The 23,290-nt window shown below is 38.1% G+C and overlaps 1 protein-coding gene across 3 annotated transcripts in view; it reads left to right on the forward strand.

The window, feature by feature from the left end:
* Positions 1-18,218, forward strand: part of NSRP1 (nuclear speckle splicing regulatory protein 1) — a 31,733-nt gene extending 13,515 nt beyond the window's left edge. For 2 of the 3 annotated variants that reach the window (XM_037880223.2, XM_037880224.2), the window contains exons 3-7: positions 5,795-5,851; positions 7,208-7,339; positions 8,395-8,602; positions 13,754-13,862; positions 16,501-18,218. In XM_037880223.2, the coding sequence (XP_037736151.1) occupies positions 5,795-5,851; positions 7,208-7,339; positions 8,395-8,602; positions 13,754-13,862; positions 16,501-17,551 (1,557 nt within the window). In that variant the 3' untranslated portion in view covers positions 17,552-18,218. Of the gene's footprint in view, positions 1-5,794; positions 5,852-7,207; positions 7,356-8,394; positions 8,603-13,753; positions 13,863-16,500 lie in introns of those variants that run through there. The other variant, XM_037880225.2, reaches the window with a different exon arrangement.
* Positions 18,219-23,290: the final 5,072 nt, after the last annotated feature.

Raw genomic sequence — 23,290 nt, forward strand, 5'->3', positions numbered from 1 at the left:
TATAATGTCCTGCATACAAGTATTTGCAGTACATAAGGTTTGGGTGGCAATCACAGATCATGCTTCCTTCCCTCACAAATCCGTAAAAGAGAATTTACCCCTAATCAAAAGTGCTTTGAGTGTAGCTTTATTAAAATACACTCTGCTGTAGGTGGTCTAAATTTTCATTGGAGTCATATGTCCTTTCCTGAGATGTCAGTGGAAGAATGCACTGGCGTTTCTCATGCACATCGAGATCCTAATTTAAGGTAATTGAATGTCCTAAAATTTTCAATGAGACATTCTTAATCTTACATGTTTTACAAGAGCTTTTTAATTTGAGCCCAGATAATGAGGTCCCATCTACACTAGGAAACTGACTCAGTGCTGAAAATGGTTGTCAGCAATGGGCCTTAGTCTTCCTTTCTGTAACAGTGCAGAATATGGTTTTGCTACATCTGCACTAGCAGTTAAATGGTTTTCAGCACCAATTCTGGGAGAACCATTGCTGACAACTGGTCCATTTCCTAGGGCAGTTGGGACTAATGGGTCTATATTAAATTAGAAGAACAGGGAAATGAAAAGTTTTCAGATTGCACCTTACATTCTTCAAAACATACACACGTATAATCACATGATTTACTCTTCTCCTTTTTGCTTAGGTATTTGAGGACTTTTGAATTATTGAGCTTTTTGTACAGCATTCAGAGTGCTATAAAATACAATCACAGTGAGACATACCTTAAACAATTCAAAACACTGGTCAGTAGTGTGGTCTTCACATCCCTCCATACCCATGTAGGAATGATTGTAAAGAAGAAATATATTTTAAGAAGTTATTTAAAATGAGAGAGAGAGAGGTTGCTTGGCAGACAAGAATTAGGAGAGTGTACTGGTATATGCAAAATCATGAAAGAAGGTTCAAACTCAAATGTGGGGGGAAAAGGAAACCAAGAGGGATTTGGGAAGATTTTTCAGGGGTAATATACTGTAGTGCCTTAATGCTATTATAAGAAGTTTTCCTTGGTTTGCACAGGAGCATTCTGTTTCTTTTTACTATAGGGTTAAAATATTTGCTCTTTACAGAAAATATTACACTATAAGCTTTGTGCCTGCAAAGAATAGCTTGATTGTGGACAAACAGAAAGCATGAGACAGATTGCTGAGTTTGTAGGGCCTTTAATAAATGAACTGTTGATAAGTAAAAACAATACAAAAGAACAGGAAGTTCTCATCTATCAGTGCTCATAGCAGAACAGGAAATTGTCACCCACAAACCATAAGAAGAGGTGTTTGTACTGGAGCCGTTTTCCTTAAACTTACTGACACTCTGGACAAACAAATGACAGGTGGACCTCTTTAGACCTTTATGTACAAAAACGAGAACCATATATTACTTTTGTATTTGTATAATATTTATAGACCAGCAAATCGATTTCTTGTAGGCTAAGTAGGAAGAAAAACATTCTAACCAGAGTTTCAGATATTTTGATATGAATACAGAAATAGGTTTTTCCTCTTTCCCCTCCACTCTACCCTGATGTGGCCCTTAGGAGAGCCTGCTCTTATAGCTGGGTCTCAAGGGAAAGTTAGCTAAAAGTTTTCTAAAAGATAAACTCTAGGAATTATTTGGGGGAAAGTTCTGGGGAAGTCAGATGATCACAGTGATTCCTTCTGGCCTTGGAATCTATGACTATGCCAAGCAGAAGGCAACCTTGTTCCCCAAGAACTGGCGTCGTATCTCAGGGCAGGCTTATCCTAGAATTGCTACAGCAGCACCGCTGCAGTGATGCTAGTGCAGACGCTCTCCTGTTGGCAGAATTACACCACCCTCCTGAGCTGCGGTAACTGTGTTGGTGTGAGAGCATCTCCTACCGACCTAGTGCTGTCCACACCGGCTCTTGGATCAGTGTAACTTATGTTGCTGAGGGGGTGGCTTTTCCACACCCCTGAGTGGCTTAAGTTATATCAGAGTAAGCTGTCGTGTACCTTCTAAGTCTCCTGTGTAACACTGTCACTATCCCACAGAGTCAACCCTAAATAATCTTTTATATTAGGAAAGTTATACTGCTGGTCACATGATGTTGTGGAGATATGTAATATATGTGAAATTAAAATGAATGTTACTGTTTAGTTTTAAATAAATATTTGAAAAGAATCTGAAATGCTATTTTATAAATTTGCTTCCTAAAACCACAAGAAAAAAGAAATGGATTAATGAAGTCAGGATTAATTCAATATGTTTGAAAATATAGAAAATGTAGATGAATGCATCCTAATTCCAGTCCAAAAAATATGTTGCAGTGTAAAGGATGTAGTCATGAGCATCACTGTAGACTGTAAAAACAATGAGGAGTACTTGTGGCACCTTAGAGACTAACAAATTTGTTTATGCATAAGCTTTCGTGGGCTAAGACCCACTTCATCAGGTGCATGGAGTGGAAAATACAGTAGGAAGATAAATATACATAGTACATGAAAAGATGGGAGTTGCCTTACCAATTCTAACAAGACAATTGAATTAAAGTGGGCTATTTTCCACTCCATGCATCTGATGAAGTGGGTCTTAGCCAATGAAACCTTATGCCAGGATAAATTTGTTAGTCTCTAAGGTGCCACAAGTACTCGTTGTGTTTGCTGAGTCAGAGTTGTAGCCGTGTGAGTCTGTAACTGTAAACTGTGTGTGTATATGACTTTGAATGGTTTACATTTGGGCAGGAGTGCAAGGCAGATGGCTCCACTGCAGTAATTCTGTGAACTGACCAATGGATGTAGCAGAACAGCAATGGGTTTGAAACCCTCCTAAAAATAAGTGCATTATTGTTGTCTGTGAGCCATGCTCAGCTTCATAAGCCCTGGGCCTAGAATGTGGTTTGTTTCCACACCTTAGATTATCCACTGCTAGATAAGAGAGCTGCCCCTTAATGATAGGGATAACTGTAATCCTCAGCTTTCCATCCGGGAGTCACTACTGTTTGTTCCCCAAAAGTATACAGCATGCTTTTTTTATTATTATTATTACTCAACTTTACAGGATTTACCATTTTTGAAGCCTGGATATAACTTTAGGTTTTTCTGTCTCCTGCCAAGGCCCACTCCATACACAGCTATTCAACCTTTAGCAAAATAGAGCATTAGAATGTGCAGTGTTTCAGAGCTGCTTTTTCTAGTCCTCCTCCTTTTACTTGTCTAATATTGGTCACTTATATTGAAGGAAGTTAGTTATTGAGGGGAAGGGCTTGAAAAGAATAGTTTGAATGGTTTAAGCTTCTTTCTGCTTTAGTATTTTTTCCCTGAATGTAGGCTACATTATAGCAGAAAGCTTGTAAAAAAGTTGAGTACATGTAAATTAATATAAGTTCTAATATTCAGTGAACACCTGTATATAGTCTTCAAAATATTGACAACTACCCTAGTACCATTGTTTCTGTTGCTGTGCTATAGAAAACAATCAGGGGCCCTTTCAGAGATATTGCCTTGGTTGGGTATAGAGATGGGATACACGAGTTATAAAAGTTCGGTTCTTTTTATGTGTACTTACTGCTGGAATAAGCTAGCGAAGAGATCTATATTTGATATACTAAATACTGTTCAAAGCTTGAGAAACAGTACTTAACTTTTTTCCATGTTGAGAAACAGCACTCAGCTTATTTCCGTGTTGACATGATTTCAACAGCATATGAAACGAGGGACATGGCACATTGCTATTTTGCAAGCACCAAATGAAAGCAGAAGCTGCATCTATCAGCAGATCTGTTTGAATTTGTGTGTGCTATATTTATTTGGCTTTCCTCAGTGCAACTTTTCATTTCATTTTATTTTTTTTATTAGTGATTGACACAAATGCTCTTTTTAAAAATCTGATGTTGAGCATGGTTCGTGCATTATTGAAAAGATCAGCTGCCAAAATGCAAAAGAGAGGTTTTTTTCAGTGTTCCCCCTAGAAAAGACTGCTAATTGATACCTAACTACATAAACAAGGCAATGTGCCATGTCCTCTTAATGAATCTGTTTAACAAACAAAATATTGTCTACTGTTTGAGGGGGAAGAGATGCGGTTAAAAAGACAACAGTAACTAAGACATTTTTAGTTAAAAATATGATTAGAAAACTGAGAGAGTTGTATTTGTCTTAATTGACATTTTCAATTTGTTAATTTTTTCAGTTTGTTTCTTATGTTGTGTTTTCTTAAACTACAAAAGGCTAATGCTGCTATTTTCTGGCATATTAAAAATCTTGAAAAGTTTAAAATAAAAGATTAATGGATTAAATGGTTATTGTAACATGACCATAGTTCAGACTCAAGGGCATTTCGTATCTTCAAATTGCAAAACTACTAACATAGCTCAGGACTTGATCAAAACAACTGTTTCATAAGTGCAGAAATACTTATAGGGTGTTGTGTACAATTCTTTCATGCCTGATATTGTACTATAAGGTAGAGGGGGGTGTGTGTGTGTGTAACCACGCAAGTTTTGTGTAATTGTGATTCCATGGAAGATTATTTGTACATAGTATTTATGGAAGTACAAATACACAAAACTACTGTGGTTATGTGTCTACTTGTTAGTGGACGCTAATTAGTCTACAGCAAAAAATAGATGTGAAGAATGGAAGCAAGAAAAGAGGGCAGATCAACTAGCATTATCTGCAGAGATTGTGTCAGGAAATTAATTCCTTGGCATTTATATCCGAGGTATTATAAGATCATTGTGATGAATTTTTAAAATTATTGTTACCTTTAAATTGGCAAATTCCTATAACTTTGTTGTTAATAGTGTGTCCATTATTGTAGAGCTGATGAATTCACAGGCCATGTGAATTCTGACCAAAGACCTTCCTGTTTTATGGCATTAGAAATCTTTTAACCTTTTAAAAAAACTGCAGCTATATTTATCCTTCAATGTTCACATACAACTCCCTAATGTTAATAGAAATTAGATTAATCTATTGATGGGAGAACAGACCCCTAAGTACTTAATATACTGTGGGTTTTTGTTTCATTTTCCACAATTTTTTTTTTTTTTTTGGTAGCAAAAACCAAGCAAGGTTTAGTGCTAAGGAAATTGAGGGGCTGATTCTACATTAGCTAGGATCATAGTTTCAGAGTAGCAGCTGTGTTAGTCTGTGTTTGTGAAAAGAAAAGGAATACTTGTGGCACCTTAGAGAACAAATCTGATGAAGTGAGCTGTAGCTCACGAAAGCTTATGCTCAAATAAATTTTAGTCTCTAAGGTGCCACAAGTACTCCTTTTTCGGATCATAATGTGAGTAGTCACGGTTTAAGCTTCCCTCTGTATCACTGCCAGTGCATTTCAGTCTGATCTGCATTACCTCTTGCTATTTCAGTCTTGGGTTCTTGCACCACTGCTCTGCTAATATACCTCAACACAGATAATTTTTTTATATGTAACACATACACACAATCAGTGCTCCAGTGCCCTGTGGTATTACACTTGCAAGTATCTCTTGAACAGAGATTGCTTATTTTGTTGAATTGGACCAAATTGTATTGTTCTTTGGTGAGGTAATTTTCTTGGAAATTGTGTTGTAAAACTGATTATTATTTCTATACTAATTTGGGATACTTTCTTTCCGTGGTACAATGCACTGATCTATTTTATGTTTGTTAATTAATTTTCAGTTTGTTTCTTATAGCTCCTCAGAAAAAAGCTGTAAAAGTTATAATAATACAGTGAAACCACTTTATTAAAAAAAATAAGCTATGGATTATTATAGTGTTAGAAAAATAACACCCAGTATAACCTGTGTAAACACAATAATCTAATTTTATTGCTAATAATATCTTTTAATAGGCATCTGTGGGTGAGAGTCTACAAAAAGAAGCATTAAAAAAGCAAGTAATGAAGCAAGTAAGTTGTGGTGTGGGAGTCCTCATGCATATAACAAAGTAAGAAATTGCTGTCATTAGTAACCATGCCAGCTAACAATGTTTTGCCCTTGCCAGCAATCTAGGCTGGCTGTCTTCCTGTAATCAACACACAGTTTTTTGGTTTTTTTTCAGTGTGGGTAAGAAGACTCCCTTCTTAACCATGCGTTTGTAACTAGTTTGGCCAGTCCCCTTTACTCCCAGTTCTCCATGCATCAGTACATCCCAGAATGCATTGCCACACATGCTGCATGTGCACAAGTCCTTCACATTTAGAACTAATGTTTAAAAATTCACTCAAACATGGTGATTTTCTGCATCCCATCTGCAATGCAAGACTTCTTTAAAAACAGATTTAGAATTCTCTAGTGCCAATTTTTTGTGTTCCAATTTAGCAAATGTGAAGTAGGAGTCTTCCCCTAACAAAGGCTGATTTTTAACTTCCATGTTTCTACGGGTGTATTAAATTATTCCACTTTTCTGAACAAGACTGTTCTTGCAATTCTTTGGCTTTGTCCAGGAGCAGCTGAAAAATAGCTTAATGCAAACTTTGTAACTGAAGTTTCCATAGAGCTGAATATAGTTTACAACAAATACACGCACCGTAAAACCACGAGAAGTTGCATTTATTTCTGTGATGTAGAATGTAGTGATGCTTTATTGAATGAATATTTTAAACAACTTTTTTTTGGAGGGAGAATATAATATTTTAAGGAAATTAAAGATGATAAAGTGTTGAGTTCTTGTATAATGGAGTTCTTACCAACAATGAGTCTTGTATTGTATTCAAGGGAAAGTTGTCCAGGAGGAATATGATACTTCTGTAAAGAGACCCAACTATAGGAAAACAATTACACTTAGCCCAAACATAATACAAGGTTATTTATAGGAGGTAAAGTGCACGGGATAAAGTTCTGTAGATGACCTATAGCAGTATATTTAGAGAAAACTATGTAGAAAAATAGATGGACAAATTGGCTAAACTTTTTATTATTTGTATTTATTTTAAAAAATCCCATTGAATCTGAGCTGGGGATATTATTTGATGGGTAATTCTCCACTAAGCAGGATCCATAATAGCTTAATTGCTGTAATTATTATGTTTTCTCATTGTATTCTATTCCTTATCTCCTAAATATCGTTCTTCTTATAATTACTCTTATTTTTAATTCTGATACCAAACAAAGGACTTTGTATATGGAGTTATGGTGAATTTATGTTCAGTTTCGTAGTAGATTTATATAATGAACTAATGTAGTTAAAGCAAAATATATGAATAAAAAGTTTTAAAAGCTTAAAGTTGCAGGCTTCATTGGTCTGTGTTTCTCATTTTTTTAAGACCAAACTTGAGATTCAGAAGGCCTTGGCAGAAGACTCCACAGTGTATGAATATGACAGTATTTATGATGAAATGCAGCAGCAGAAGAAAGAAAGTAATGCCAAAGTACTCTCCGGAAAAGATGACAAAAAGGTCCATAACTGAAAATGTATGCTGTCTGTGTTACCTCTGTATGCTGGGAATAACCATGGCTATTTAACTGATTTTACTAAGTTTTTTGATATCCTAGTAACCCGTTGTTCATTCTGTAGCAGGGCCCACAAGTGTTGTGCTCAAAATTGTGTTATATAAAATTGTGATGTTGTAAGACTGGTAGTTGTAAGGTGTTGTAAAACTGGTAGTTCATCAACTATTTCAGGACTCTAGTCCCATTTCATTCTGTCGTTGATTGGAAGGACAACAGGCTCTGCATAGCTTCCCACCCATAAGTTCTGTGGGACAAGGACCACGTGAATTCTGGAGAGCCTGTTACAATGGGATGGTCCTGATAGCGCCTTTAGTCGCTACAACAGTGCTACTACTACTAATTCCGTAGCAGGCAACTCAGCTGAACGGGGGAAGGGCTGTCTTTGGGCAACCTGACCAAATTTTGTAGCAATGAGTATGCCTCTCACTAGTCAGCTGCTGTAGGGTCTGTCAAGAAGCTAAAGTAACTACATTTCATCTGTAACATGTGAACCAATTTCTACAGCCCAATTCCTTATTCTAGAAAATGGCTGAATTATCGTGACAAATCACATTTTCATTATTGCTCATTGCATTTGGTAATGGAGTGTTTGTCAGGCTATGATAGGTCTAAATGAAGAATGCCTCCCATTCCCTTATAGCAAGTTGAAGAGGGAGAGAACTATCACAAGACAGAAAACTGCTGGAAGAAAGGTTGTATTGAAAGCATTTGATCTCAGTCTGAGCAGCAGTACACCACTTGAAGCTAGGCTCAGATTTTGTTGAATGCAGCTGTTTCGTTAATGAGGAGAAAATTCCCATGATCTGGAGCTGAAAAATGTTTGTATTAGTTCATTGAGATCATTGTCCCAGCAGTGGCAACAGTATAAACCAGCTGGGCTGGCTACTGCCATTTTTGTTCCATTAAAAACTGATTTTTTAGTGTACTTAGCAACTCTAATTTGTCTTTTCTCAGCCACCTTGATTTCATCTCATTACTCTTTTTTTTTTCTCCGCCTTAGCCCAAATACATCCAAAATATCCTCAAAGCAGCTGAGGTAAGAAAGCAGGAGCAGGAAAAAAGAATGGAAAAAAAAATTCAGAAGGAGCGTGAAATGGAAGGGGGAGAGTTTGATGACAAAGAGGCCTTTGTGACATCAGCCTATAAGAAGAAACTGCAAGAAAGGGCTGAGGAGGAAGAAAGAGAAAAAAAGGAAGCGGCACTAGAGGGTGAGATTTACGCTGAACCAGTCTGACTCTCCCTCAAAAGGAAAGTGTGGCCTTTTGCTGTTACAGATAGTGGTCATAGGTGTGATGCACAGAGTTTTCATCCTGGTCTCCGAATTAGGTTGTAGATGGAAAGGAGAGGAAAGTGATCAGGAACAGTCAGCATGGATTCACCAAGGGCAAGTCATGCCTGACTAATCTAATTGCCTTCTATGACGAGATAACTGGCTCTGTGGATGAAGGGAAAACAGTGGAGTGGTAGATACACTGGAGGGTAGGGATAGGATACAGAGGGACCTAGACAAATTAGAGGATTGGGCCAAAAGAAATCTGATGAGGTTCAGCAAAGACAAGTGCAGAGTCCTGCACTTAGGACGGAAGAATCCCATGCACCGATACAGACTAGGGACCGAATGGCTAGGCAGCAGTTCTGCAGAAAAGGACCTAGGGGTTACAGTGGACGAGAAGCTGGATGAGGGTCAACAGTGTGCCCTTGTTGCCAAGAAGGCCAATGGCATTTTGGGATGTATAAGTAGGGGCATTGCCAGCAGATCGAGGGACGTGATTGTTCCCCTCTATTCGACGTTGGTGAGGCCTCATCTGGAGTACTGTGTCCAGTTTTGGGCCCCACACTACAAGAAGGATATGGAAAAATTGGAAAGCGTCCAGCGGAGGACAACAAAAATGATTAAGGAACTGGAGCACATGACTTATGAGGAGAGGCTGAGGGAACTGGGATTGTTTAGTCTGCAGAAGAGAAGAATGGGGGGGATTTGATAGCTGCTTTCAGCTACCTGAAAGGGGGATCCAAAGAGGATGGATCTAGACTGTTCTCAGTGGTAGCAGATGACAGAACAAGGAGTAATGGTCTCAAGTTGCAGTGGGGGAGGTTTAGGTTGGATATTAGGAAAAACTTTTTCACTAGGAGGGTGGTGAAGCACTGAAATGAGTTACCTAGGGAGGTGGTGGAATCTCCTTCCTTAGAGGTTTTTAAGGTCAGGCTTTACAAAGCCCTGGCTGGGATGATTTAGATGGGGATGGGTCCTGCTTTGAGCAAGAGGTTGGACTACATGATGTCCTGAGGTCCCTTCCAACCCTGATATTCTATGATTCTATGGGGTTCTGTAGTAGTAACAGAAATGTAGGGCTGGAAGGGACATCAAGAAGTCATTTAGTTTACTGCCTATGCTGAGACAGGATTAACCATCCATGTATTTTTGACAGTTTTCCATGCCTCCTGCCCTCACCTTTTATTTTCTCCTCTTTTTTGTCCAGTGAGTTGGCCACATGGTTCTGAGCATCTCTTTTATCCTTTCCAACCTTTCCAGGGCCCCAACTATCATTTTTGGACACGTGCCATGGGGGGGAGGAAATACTTTTAAAATGTATTTTTCTCTACTAGAACTATTGAAAATAAATGAATACATGTCGATTTAATGTCTTCCATATTTTAAGAGGGAAATATTATTTTTATACAGTTAGTACAGTTCTAAATAAAGCCATTAAATAATTGTACAAAGTCTTAATGACAGAGGAATAAAAAAATGTTAATACATGTGTATTTATAGATTGTAAGGCCAAAAGCACAGAGAGCATTGTGACCATCTAGTTGACCTCCTGTATAATACAGGCCATAAAACATCCCAGAATTAATTCCTGTTTGAACTAGAGCAGATCTTTTAGAAAAACATCCAGTCTTGATTTTAAAATGGCCAGTGATGGCGGATCCACTATGATCCTCAGTAGAGAGTTCCAGTGGTTAATTACTCTCGCTGTTAAAAATTTACAGACTGAATTTGTCTAGCTTTCAACTTTCAGCCATTGGATCTTGTTGTACCTTTCTCTGCTAGGTTGAAGAGCCCATTATCACATTTTCGTTCTCATATAGGTACTTAATAAATTATGGACAACTCACCACTTAACCATCTCTTAGACTCAAGGAGCTCAGTCTATTTAGCTTATCATTATAAGGCATGTTTTCTAATCCTTTAATCATTCTTGTGCCTTTTCTCTGAACCTTTTGCAATTTATCAACATCCTTCTTGAATTATGGGCACCAGAACTGGACACAGTATTTCAGCAGTGGTTGTACCAGTGCCAAATACAGCACTAACAGTCCAGCAAGCTCCTTTGCCAGCCCTTTTAAGCTCTTAGGTGTAAGTGATCTAGACTTTCTGATTTTTAAAATGTCTAACATTCGTTGCTGATGTTTAGCATCCTCCTGAGTTACTGTTGGAATGGAAAGTGTTTTATTATCATCCTATATTATGACTACATCATCTTGTTTTCCCCAAATACCAAAAAGAAATACTTATTTAACACTTCTGCATTTTCTGCGTTATTATTGACAATTCTACCATTTCCATCTAGTAAAGGACCAATACCATTGTAAGAATTTTTTGTGTTCCAAATATACCAAAAAAACCCTTATTGTTCTTAAATCTGCTGGCTATAGATTTATCCTTTGTCTTTTTACTTTCCTTACAAATTTTCTGCAATTCCTGGCCTCTGATTTATATTCATTATTATCAACATCCTCTTTCTTCCCTTTGTTTTTGTTTTTAATTTTTATAACCTCCTTCACTTCCTGTGTAAGCCAGGGTGGTATTTTAACTAGTCTGATACCTCCACTCTCCTTGCCCCTTTTCCTGACTTTTTAGTTATCTTTAAAAAAAACATATCCTCCAACTCTATCGTGCACTCTTTTCCTGACTCTTTTAGTTAATATCTAAAACTGCCATCTTCTACATAAGAAGAAAAGAATGGCCATAGTGGGTCAGACCAAACGTCAGTGTAGCCCAGTATCCTGTATTCCAGCAGTGGCCAATGCCAGATGCCCCAGAGGGAATGAACAGAACAGGGAATCATCAAGTGGTCCAACCCTGTTGCCCATTCCCAGCTTCTGGCAAACAGAGGCTAGGGACACCATCCCTGCTTATCCTGACTAATAGCCATTGATGGACCTATCCTCCATGAACTTATCTCATTCTTTTTTGGACCCTGTTATAGTCTTGGCCTTCATAACATCCTCTGGCAAAGAGTTCCACAGGTTGACTGTGCTTTGTGTGAAGAAATACTTCCTTTTATTTGTTTTAAACTTGCTGCCAATTAATTTCATTTGGTTTCCCCCTAGTTCTTGTTTTGTGAGAAGGGGTAAATAACATTTCCTTATTTACTTTCTCTACTTTATGTTTTTAAAGTATTGTGAAGTTGTGGGAAACAAAGACACAAATATACTCTTGGCACATCAGCAGCAGTGAACCCCTGTTGTCCTGCTGTCATGGCATAGTTCCAGTGTTTCAAACACTGGTTATGCCAATGGTATACTGGGCTTTAATTAACAGGCTTTCTCAAACGGCATGTCCTCTATACAATAGTTTCATGTCTCCCTCCCTAGGTAAGGAGGATCTTCCACTTGAGTCATTGTGATGGGACGTCAACCTCTTCAGGTCTTGTGTGAGGTGAAGGTGATTAGGTGGGCCAATTAATTGCCCAGACTGCACCTGAAGGGGTAGTCACGAGGACAGGCAGGGTGAGAGGGTATGTCAGTTGCTGACTTTATCTCAGTCTTCAATCAGATAAAAAGCTATTACTTGTCTTTTTAAATTTTATTTTAAATTTTAGTCCACCTCTGTAAAGGAGGATTTTTATGATATTGATATTCTCTGGAGCCTAAACTTTCTCCACATTTTGTAAATTATATCCCTGTAAACTGTTTTTACAGTTTTTTGTTTGCATGTTTTGGAATTAATTTATTTAGGCAAAATTTTAAAAAGAAGCCAATGGTAATTTAAAAAAAAGTTAGGATAGTATATCTGTTAAACGTTGTGTTATGCCGTGTTGTTGTAGCAGTGTCAGTCCCAGGATATGAGAGAGACAAGGTGGGTGAGGTCATATCTTTTATTGGACCAGCTTCCGTTGGTGAGAGAAATTGTTCCAGTAAAAGATACTACTTTACCTACCTTGTCTCTCAAACACTGTATTGTGGTTTTTAATTCACTAGACCTTTTCCTCTTTGGTTAAAACAAAACCAAATGCTTATGAGTAGTAGGAGAGGAGTGCTAGGTGTTACGGTTTGTGTACAAGGTATACCATGCCATGTAAAGTTTTTTATAAGCACAGAAAAATTAATTCTTTTGGACTGCTTCGATGTGAAGATGAAAAATAAAATCGACAAAAATAATAGTTTTGCACATAGCTCGACAGAGATGTTGATACATTTTGATTATATGTAAAACTTTCTTGGACAGCTCTGAAAGCTGCTGGCTGTAGAACTATTATGCCTAATACACATGCAACCATTATATTTTCTCTGTATATCACTAATACGTACGTACGTGTGTGTGTGTGTGTGTGTGTTAACACACATCCTTTTTTCCTATCCCAGTAAAACTGACTGAGTAAAAAGTATATTTCCCTCTTAAAATGAAAAAAGGTACAAAATCTATATTCATTCATTTATTTTTAATGTTTCCAGTAAGGATAAGTTAAATACATTTTAATATTTTTTTTTCAAAATGGCCAATAGCACCAAAAATGCATCTGTTAAAAATTATCCCTAGGGGCCCTGAAAGGGGTAGATGGGACTTCCAAAACCATACAGCCAATGGGCAAAGAGAGGGCAGGACTAAAGGTGGGGGCGTGGAAAGCTGTCAGAAATACATGGTGATGAAAGGTATGGAATTATAACTACTTACTGTGAAGGAAGAGCAGAGAATAACACACTGAACTAAATGAGAGTGCACTTTGTGACTGTAGTTTACCCTGGCAGATTGCTGTGGGATGTGAGGAAGTAGAGTAGAACCTCACTCACATCAGTACTGGTTGCATGATTTTTGCACCTGGAAAGGGGAGGCTGTTAAAGGGAGACTAGTGAGTCAGTGTTGCTTAGGAAGAGTCTGCGGCAATATTAGTAGCAATTCTCATGCCAGATTTACAGTCACGTGTCCCAGAGATTAAGAGAGCTGGTTTTAGCCTTAAAGCAGTAGCCAGCGTAACCAGAATGGAAAATAATCAAGTCTGGTAGATTTACTTTCTTCTACATGTTCAAAATGTCCTGAGCATCTCTTTCTGGATTATGGGTTTACCATGTGTCAATAGGGTCTGGTTAATGTTCATGGAACTATAACATCATTCTTATTTTCTTTCCCTTAGCATGCCTGGATGTAACAAAACAGAAAGATCTCAGTGGATTTTACAGACATCTTTTAAACCAGACAGTGGGGGAAGAAGAGGTGCCCAAATGCAGCCTCCGTGAAGCCAGGTAGGACATAGTTCCAGAAGGACTTTATATGTATAGTTTCTTCATGCTATTCATAATTCCCAGTGTCACTAGAATCCTAGTAAGAAGGAAGGCAGTACCAAAGCACTGGTTGGGGAGGAGCTTGCTTTCGAGAGTTGACTACACCATTCTTTGGAAAATGAAAAATCATCATCCTTGGGTGAAAGTATAGAATAGGAGAAGGGTTAGGGTTAAGGAGATACTTACACTGGTAATACATTCTAGCATTATTCTAAGCTAGTTTTTTAATTTGACATTGTATACATTTTATTAAGCCACATTAAACCAAAAGCTTTGCTACCGGAGGCAGAGCAAGAGGAAGATAGTTTTGGGCTCAGGTGGATAATGATATTTAATGGTTGTGCAACTTCATTTTATCACCCACTGGAAAATTGGAACCCGTGAGTCTCTGTCTTTGTAGCTGGCAGCATTTAACCATAAATATGGAAAAAAAACCTTCAGTTTTCTTCATTGGCTTAATACTCATGACAAAAGGAAGCAATCAGATGTACATTCCATTGGGAATATTTTAAATTTTACATGTACTGTGTACAACAAAATAATTAAATGCCACTGTGTTTTTGGGCCAATATAGAAAGAACACAGTTGGGTCATCTCTGGCTGAGATGCTGGCTGGGTTTTTTAATTTTACTGAAGGCTTTATAGCAACCAATGACCATTCAAGGCACTTCATCCAGGTTAAAAGTAATTTGTTGGGACCTTAGAAAGTCCTCAGTGATCAGGTGTGTGTTCTGTATCCTAAGACTATGAATGTTACCTTCAATCAGGAAGCTTCCTGGGACTGAAATTGAAAGGAATCTCAAATTAGTTCTTAGTTTAAAGTGAGGAAGGTTATCACTTAGAGATACTCCTCCTACTGAGAGACAGGACTTCTGGCCTACATTTATTGTGAGGCTGTGCCACAATCTCAGAAATAATAGGGAAAATTAGGGGAAAACCTAGCAGGAGGTCAGCATACTTAGACCAGCATGCCTCCATCAGTCGGATATAAAATGGCCAAGTTAGGGCTACCGTTGTTTGGCACTCTAAGATTTATAGAACCAGCTGCTACAACAGTATGCTCTTCTAAAGCAGGTCTGTATCACGCTTAAGTTTCACCAGCAAAGTGTATATCTTAAGAGTACTGACAAAACTCATCTTCTGTAATAGTAAAATGAACTTTGCTTTTCACATCTGCCTGTTTATGAAGCCATCTATATGTTATTGTCTGATTTATCTATACTTATGAAGCAATGGCAGTAGTGATTAACCCACTTGGTATTGTATTTGCTTGAACAATTCTCTCAGTTTGAAATTGCTGTATTTAAGTGCAGTTATGTTCAGAAAAGTGACTTTCAGAATGGTGGCTTCTCAGCCAGTGTATCTGCTTTTTGGGTGTTCAGATCATAATTATTGACTAGAAACAAGTTTTGCTGCTCTGAGTCCTATAGAACTAATTAATCTATGGGAAGATAAGTAGGAATCTATTCTGCTGAATCCAACAAAACTGTCAGCCGAGTTGTAGATTTTTGTGGATTTTTTTTTTCCTTATGCTGGTGTAAGGTACAGAAAGAAAACATCTAGATTTTCAGATGTCAGACAGAATTTGCAGCACTGCCAAACAGAAATTTCACCTTTGACTTATAAACTTCATCATTTAGAGCTGGAAGATCATTGAAAGAGAATAACTATGGAATACTACAGTGTAATTTTTAGTCATTTTTCCAAGAATAACCATGCTTTAAACCACGGATCCAACTTTCAGCCTAACCAGATGGTCCACTGATTCCCAAGGAGAATTTACCACAGACTGTTGCTGTAGCTACATGATTAGTGAAAACAGACGTGGGCTATGGAATTTAAAATTCAAAAGTAAAAAAAGACTGAGGTATTGTAACATTTTTGGGCATTGTCCAAGTTTGATATCGAAGAGTTTGTCCCACGTTTCCTGTTTGATTATATTTAACAAGTTAAGAACTGTAGCAAGATGCTAGTGTCAGTTTAACCACAAGAGTGAGATCCTAGCCAACAAGCACAGAAAGAGTCAGGATTATTGTGTTGCAATTTAAAACTTGTAGTGTCTTATGAAGACACATGTTTAGGATGAGAAGTTCTGTTTACAGCTATTACTAAAATAATGACAGTTGTATTTGTAACTCTCAGACACCAAAAAAAAAAAAATCCCTCCTCTTCTTCATATGGAACTATATGGCATGGGTAGGGTTGTGAGCCACTTAGGAAAGGGTGTGCCATGTAGATGATACTACCAGGATACAAAGCTGTGTCCTGTCCTTTAAAAAAGGATGCTAGAGTTGTAAAACTTTACTCATTCTTGAAATTCAAAGCCTACTTTTTCAGTGTGTTGAAAATCAAAACAGCTGTTTTCTAGGACATGTACAGTACCAAAGAACCTGATGCAGACTTTCAGTACAAATCCCTCAGAGATGGAATATTAGAACCGGAATACTAGACCAGATTTGATTGCTTAGTATTTTCAGCTGCATCAATTCTTAAGTGTTGCTCAAGTCCCAACAAAAAGGTCGCAAACTCCAGAATAGTTTGACACTGCAAGCTATGTAATATCTTTTTTTTTCCCCTCCCACAACAACAACAAATCTAGGATAAAGGAAGAAAAATCTACCATTAATTCAGATGAATCCATCCAAAGAAACAAAAGTCCAGATGAAAGACCAAGACTTAGAACCCCTGCTAAGGAAGAGGATAACCCAGATGCGGACAGTGACTTAGAAAGTGATAGTAGTGATGATGATGATCGTAAAAATAGCAGAGCTAGTTCTAAAAAGAAGGAAAGTCGTGAGAGCAGTGAGGAGGATTCCAAACATCACAGGAGCTGGAAACACTCCAGCTCATCAGAGTCTTCAAGTGAGGAGGGAAGTCACCACACAAAAACCCATATAAATCGTCCTAGGAGAGGAGAGAGTGGAACAGGTAGAAGGGAAAAAGATGAACACCACAAGGAAAGGGATCATGAGAGAAAAGATAGAAACCAGGAAAAGGATCGTTGGAGGGAAAAGGAAGACCGACATAGATATGGGGATCATACCAGTAAAGATAACTACAGAAAGAGGGATGAGCAGGACGACAAACAGAAGGGGAAAGATAGAAAAGAGAGAGAAGGATATGACAAAGAAGGAAGGAAAGAGAGGGAGGACAAGTATTCAGAAAGGGAACGAGAAAAAGAGCGACTAAGAAATGGCAAAGACAGATACAGTGATAGAGAAAGAGGGGAAAAATGCAGAGAAAAGGAGGAACATTTGAAGGAAAAGAGAGAGAGAGATGACAAAGATGACAAGAAATACAGGGACAGGAAGGAAAGTAGTCCTCGAGCCTCAGAAAGGGACAGGGACAAGAAGCAAAGTAACCCTAGATCCTTAGACAAACAGTGTGACCAGGAAAAGGAGACAAAGGCAAAGGACAGAAAGAGTAATGATGAGAGAGTCTCTTGCTCTGAAAGATTTCCCGAGCCAAAAGGTAAGGATGCAGAGGAAGGGCAAAAAGGTGCAGAGCAGGTGGAAAAAAAATCTGTGTGTGTGAGCAAATTTGCCAAGCGGAGCAGTGAAGAGACAGTGGTGTCAGCAAGGGATCGCTACTTGGCTAGGCAAATGGCACGAGTTAGCACAAAATCCTATATAGAGAAAGAAGAGGATTAGCTTCATTTCAGTGGTCAAAAGCCAAGAGATGATCCGCTTTCACTGGTGGAAAAATCACTGCAGCAGGAACTCTGTGTTGAAGAGAAAGTATTTCCTGCCTGTTTGTTTCTGGGTTTTTTTAAACTCAGTAATTTAATAAAACAAACTTCTGTTTTGAAATGTTTTGATGGTCTTTGTACATTCATCGAGTCAAATGTACAGGTAGGGTGTTTAATTTGACTGGTTCTGTCCATCCTGGCCTTCAGCACCATAGCCTCTGCTTGTTCTATAATTTATTCTAAGACAGGGAGTCACACTTATGGATGCTAAACTGATACAGGTGATAATACCTCAATGCCATCCTGCATATAATCCTTATCAGCTAATACCAGTACTACCCCTCTTCTGGAGCAGCAGCATTCTCAGACATTACTGTCAAATCACACTATCCAGAAAAGGTAACAGAAAGTGTGCGGGAGAGAGAACTTTAAAGAGAGGGATATGCAGGCAAAATAAACAGAATAATAATTTGGGTGACCCTGTATGTTTTGTGGTGTTTTGTAAACCAGGTAAATTTCATCTTGACTATATTTGGATTTGAACATATATAACATATGCGTGGGTTTTTGTTTGTTTCTGGTGCTTGATGTACAGAAATATTTAAATAAACTGTAAGATATGTACTATATCCAGTGCTTAGGTCTTTCTTTGATGCCTGTCCTTTGCTAATCTTTAGTGGAAATAGCTGCAGTATTGCTTCCTTATTAAACAAATCAATTATATCTTTCCACTTCCTGTATTACGGTCATACCTGCTCATTGTGCTATAGGTGATAATGTTGAACTCGCCAGAATAAACCCATTTTGTCAGGGGTTTATAGAACCGTAGTAAAAGTCACTCTCTAAACCGTAACTTGGCAAGTAGGAAATCTGGCAAAGATCATATTTTTAAATTATATTTTCAGCAATCCTCCTGGTAGTTTTTATACTTTTTTTCCTGGAAAGTGTATATCTTTTACTTAACAGTGGCTGTGCCAGCACCAAGAACTTAGGCTTCAAACGGGCTGAAAAGATGATTTAGACATTCTAGATGTAATTTTACTGCATTTCTGTAATTTAAAAACAGATTTTTAAAAACCTGAATAAACATTGCAGCTGAGCACTTGCATGGAGCCTCATTACTTTGAGTGTTTTCAGGCTAAATTATTTGGCCGAGACACTGAGATTTAGAGTATATTTACCACACACATGACAAGGGTTTTTCTATAAAGAATGGGATTGAGTTCCTACAAGCCATTTAATTAATCTGTAACTGACTCAAGATATCTGGGGTGAAATTATAACGAACCAGAAAGGAAATGTGTCCATGACTTTCTATTGTCTGACCCTGTATCTTTTTCCAATTCCTTACAGTTATTTATTTCCCCCCAAAAAAGCCCTGATTTTTTCGTTCCTTGTGGATCCAAAACTGCCATTGGGTTCAGGTTGAGATTTGGGTATTCAGGGAAGGCAGAATCAAGCCCAGAGATGCTTTAAAATAGGACTTTTTTTTTTTTTTAAACCTGTAAAACTCTTATCAGTGGTTATCAGTTTGGGATCAGGGGATTTCTAATGGGATAGAGAGCATTTAATTCCCCTATTAAAATCCCTGCAGTGGCTTCCCATAACCTTTCTCATCAAGGTCATGTTTGTGGTCTCCACTTTTAGGACTATGAACAGGTCTTCCCTTGCATGTACCTCTCTTCTTGTTTCTTCTTGCTTCACCCCAAGCTTTATTACCTGCTCCCTTTGTTTTTTCTTCTCCCTCTTGCCTTTGTGCTATGTGCTGTTTTGAAGAGTTTTCCCTTTTTATTGGCCAAACTACTACTACTCTCTTCGTACAGTCCCTTAATAAAACATCATACATCTTTGAAGGCTTTCAGTAATAATGAGTCCATCAAAGGCAGATTTTTCTGCACCATTTTGAGATTAGACCTCATTGGTCAGCTAGTATATTGTATATCCTTACTATACTGTCTGTTTTAGAATGCAAGCCCTGTACATGCTGATGGTGCTCAAAAATAAATTACACAAAACCTACCATCGTTAACACTAATTTGCACTTTTGTTAGCATTCTTAACACTGAGGCCAAGTGTTGAATGGACACAGAAACTGACCTATCCTCTCACCTCCCTTCAGTATGGTTTTAAGTGGACTCCTACTACTACACACTGATGGGGCAATGTGAGGAAGCTTGCCTGTTCTATACCTGTTATGTGGAGAAAGAGAATCTTTCCCTCTCTGCAGCTGTCACTCCAGCATCCTCCCTCAGCACTAAACTCTCCTACGCAGATTTAAAACTAAAAAGAAAAAAGATTGGGTTCAGCTTTCTGAAGGGTTTTACTCAGAGGCGAGTCTTTGACTAGTTCGGCGGCATCTGTGACCAAATTCCGATTTATTTGGGACAGCCCCATAGACTATGCCCATTTACCTACAACAGGCCATCCTCAACACATGCATAACTGCAGATGCCAGGTGACTCAGAGTGTTACACTGCTGTGCTACACAGTGTTTAACATTGCAGAAATCTTCTTACTTTCCCTCTTGAAATGTGCACATTTTTCTAGACATTCTTCCCTAACTTTTTGTGTTGAGGCCCTATCTCATTTCTACATATTTAGTTACTACTACCAAGGGAATCTGAGGATAATTTTAGGAAGAAATGGTGAAATGTTTGTGATATTCCTCCTCTTGATTATCTGTCTTAGTGCTCTGGAGCACTGCTTTAGTTACGTCATTAGATTTTAGCCATGCTGTTAGGGGTCTATGAAGTTGAACATGGCATTGTGCCAAATGAATCTTTAATGCAAAAAGATATGACATTTGAAGTGATTTATAAACTCAATATAAAGTGCTCCTGAAAATTAGGGTGTAAAAAAAGTAGGTTAAGTTATTAAGTACCATAATCCTTCCTGTACTTCCCTGCATCTCCTGGTCCAGTTCTTGTTCGGTACAGGCACAATTCTAGTGAGTGAGGCATGTCAGAGACTTATGAAACAAATGAACGGAATGCTGAGATATGATTTGGGCAGTCCAGTTGTCCGCTGTAGGATACATTAATGCTCAAATGCTCTATATTGCCATGTGGGTAAATATATGAACAATAAAATATCCTTACATCTGTGTTCCTTGTGCACTCAGTTTTCATAGTAGCAACAAAGAATTTGGAACAAGGCATTTTCTAGGGATTAATACCGTCAAGGCATCTCTCAACTGCACTTTGGACCACCTGCTCCTTAATCCTCAGGAAATGCCCTGCAATTCATCTATCAGTGCTTGATTGGAAGGTTAGGAAATGCTCTATTGTTGTAAATATCCCTTACTGTTTTGAAATGTTGGGAAACAGGTTTGTATACTCCAATCATGAAGATCTGCAACACACAGTTGGAGGTATTACATACAACTCTTACAAACTCCAGACCTTCCTCAAATGGAGAATTGATTTCCTAATATTTTGTGGACTGGTCATTTCCTGCTAATGATGATGGAAAGTGTTGCACTGACGTGGATGAATTGTCAAGTTTCAAAATATCTCATCAAGGAGATTCACAGTGTGGTTTGTATGGCTAAAACCTTTTGTAGTGTATGTTCAGGAACAACTGGTGAGTCACTATTGTCCTAGTCGGTTTTGGGAAATGATGCAGAACCTTCAGTAGTCCTTTTCAACATGCCATAAAATGTTTCTCAGAACAGAGTTGGGCTTTGCTTGTTTTAATATTGATGATATATCTGCTTTTACAGTTTACAGGGAAATCACAAACTGTTTTATCAGTCTGACTGTACTGAACTAGAGAGTAATGTGGCCAACCACCAGTGCCTTCAATTAGACTGTGCCTAGGCTAAGCAAAAAGAGGCCCCAGTACCGTATCTTCTGATCCTTCATCTTAGCTACCAAGTTTTCTCTCTTATCTACCCTGCCAGACGTTGCACCCTCTTGCTTTGAAATCTTTCCTAACCCTCACCAAAATCATTGCTTCAGCCTTTTCTAAACCCAATTGCAATATATTTTAGTAATATTTAACAGGGTATTTTGCTTTTGGATAACCCCGGTTTTGATTCGTTAATGCAGGCCGGAGAGAAAGGGTACTCATTTATCTGCACCTACTCAGTAGATAGAGGAAATGTTAGTAGTGGCAAGGGTGGGAAAAGCAACAAATGTGTGGACTGGTCCCTTTATAGTTCTGTTTACAATAAATTAAACATTTTCCATGAAAGGGAGTGTATTTGAGAAGACATTGCCTGCCAAGGCTTTAGTTATCTCAGCTGCAAACAGTGATTTACAAAATACTGAATATGACGTTCCATCTGCTTTATTTTCTCTTTCCCTGTGGAAATCAATAATAATAAAACACCTTTTTCTGTCTGTAAAAGTTCAGTAGTAGAATGGGAGATACGCTTGAGGTTCCTCTGCATCCTCAGTTGAGTGTCAGAATGCAAAGGGAACAAAAACGGGGTTCAAATTGATAGTGGTTGACGACTTTAGGCCAAATTCTTGTTATAGAGCGGTTCAATTCCAGTGAAGTGAATGGAGTTGCACTTGCCTATATTAGGTTTGAATCAAGACAAAATCTTAAGCTGAATTTTCTGAAAAGAGTGCCATTTAATATTCCTGGCATATGTCTTGAATGGAAACGTTAATCAAACCTTGGTGTTCAACTGTAGCAGCATCCGTCTACCTGCTTCCCTGTTATTTTGTTCATCAGACTTACGTATACAGAGATGAAAGAGGAGTTTAAAAAAATCTAACTGCAAAGCCATGTCAATTCACAAATACCTTAGAGTTGGTTCAATATGCAAGTTTATTGAGCAACTAAGCATCTATTCCAAATGTGGAGGAATTTGCTTTTGTGATTCTGTTTAAACAGATGTCATGAATATTCCTATTACAGTGGAGTTCAAGTGATGTTTTCAAGGATGGGCCAACATACAAACAGTTAAGGGGATACACCACCTTTTGTTGAGGCAGTCTGGTCAGCATAGTGAACTGTGTGGATACTCTGCTTTTTGCTGAAACTGAATCTGATTGTTGGAAAACGTTTGTCTTTCTGAATCCATGCTTTTCTCTCTCTCAAGAGATGGGACAGACATGCATATTTATTATGATATTAAATTTATTACAATAACAGTTTACAAGACAAGGCACATACTGATGACTTACAATCCAGCTTGGAACATTCATAACTAAACAGCTGCATAAATTAATACAAGTGCATCATATACAAGTTAGAGGGAATATACAAATAAAACTCCAGTTTAATTCTCTTACTAAAGTTTGAAAGGTAAACACGCTCCCAGTTCACAAAGATAAAACTGGTTTTGGAAGTTCCCTTATCACTGTTCATAGTGGTGTGCTATTTAGTAGCGGCTCTAGTTATGCAGTAGGTGAGCCAAGGAGTAGGAGAAGGAATCCATTTGCCTGAAATGCTTCCAAATCCAATGTAGCCTGTGTGGCATCCGTAGAACTACGGTTTTGGCCAAAGGTGTAATGTTCCATGTCTAAGACAGGTATCTACATCTACTTGTTGAGCTGAGGGACAGTTGATTACTCAAAAATGATTTAAGAAGGATGTGAAAAGAAAGTAAAATATTAATAATTATAAAAATAAATGAGGTCAGACAACCTGGCCTCAGTTTGCTTGTCTCTGAGCTAGCCAGAGATGATTTGACATGACTGATTTTCCTAACACACTGTTAGGAGACCAACCTGTGACAAGACTGGAG

The sequence above is a fragment of the Chelonia mydas genome, chromosome 17, assembly GCF_015237465.2.
Source record: "Chelonia mydas isolate rCheMyd1 chromosome 17, rCheMyd1.pri.v2, whole genome shotgun sequence".
In the NCBI taxonomy this organism is placed as follows: domain Eukaryota; kingdom Metazoa; phylum Chordata; order Testudines; family Cheloniidae; genus Chelonia; species Chelonia mydas.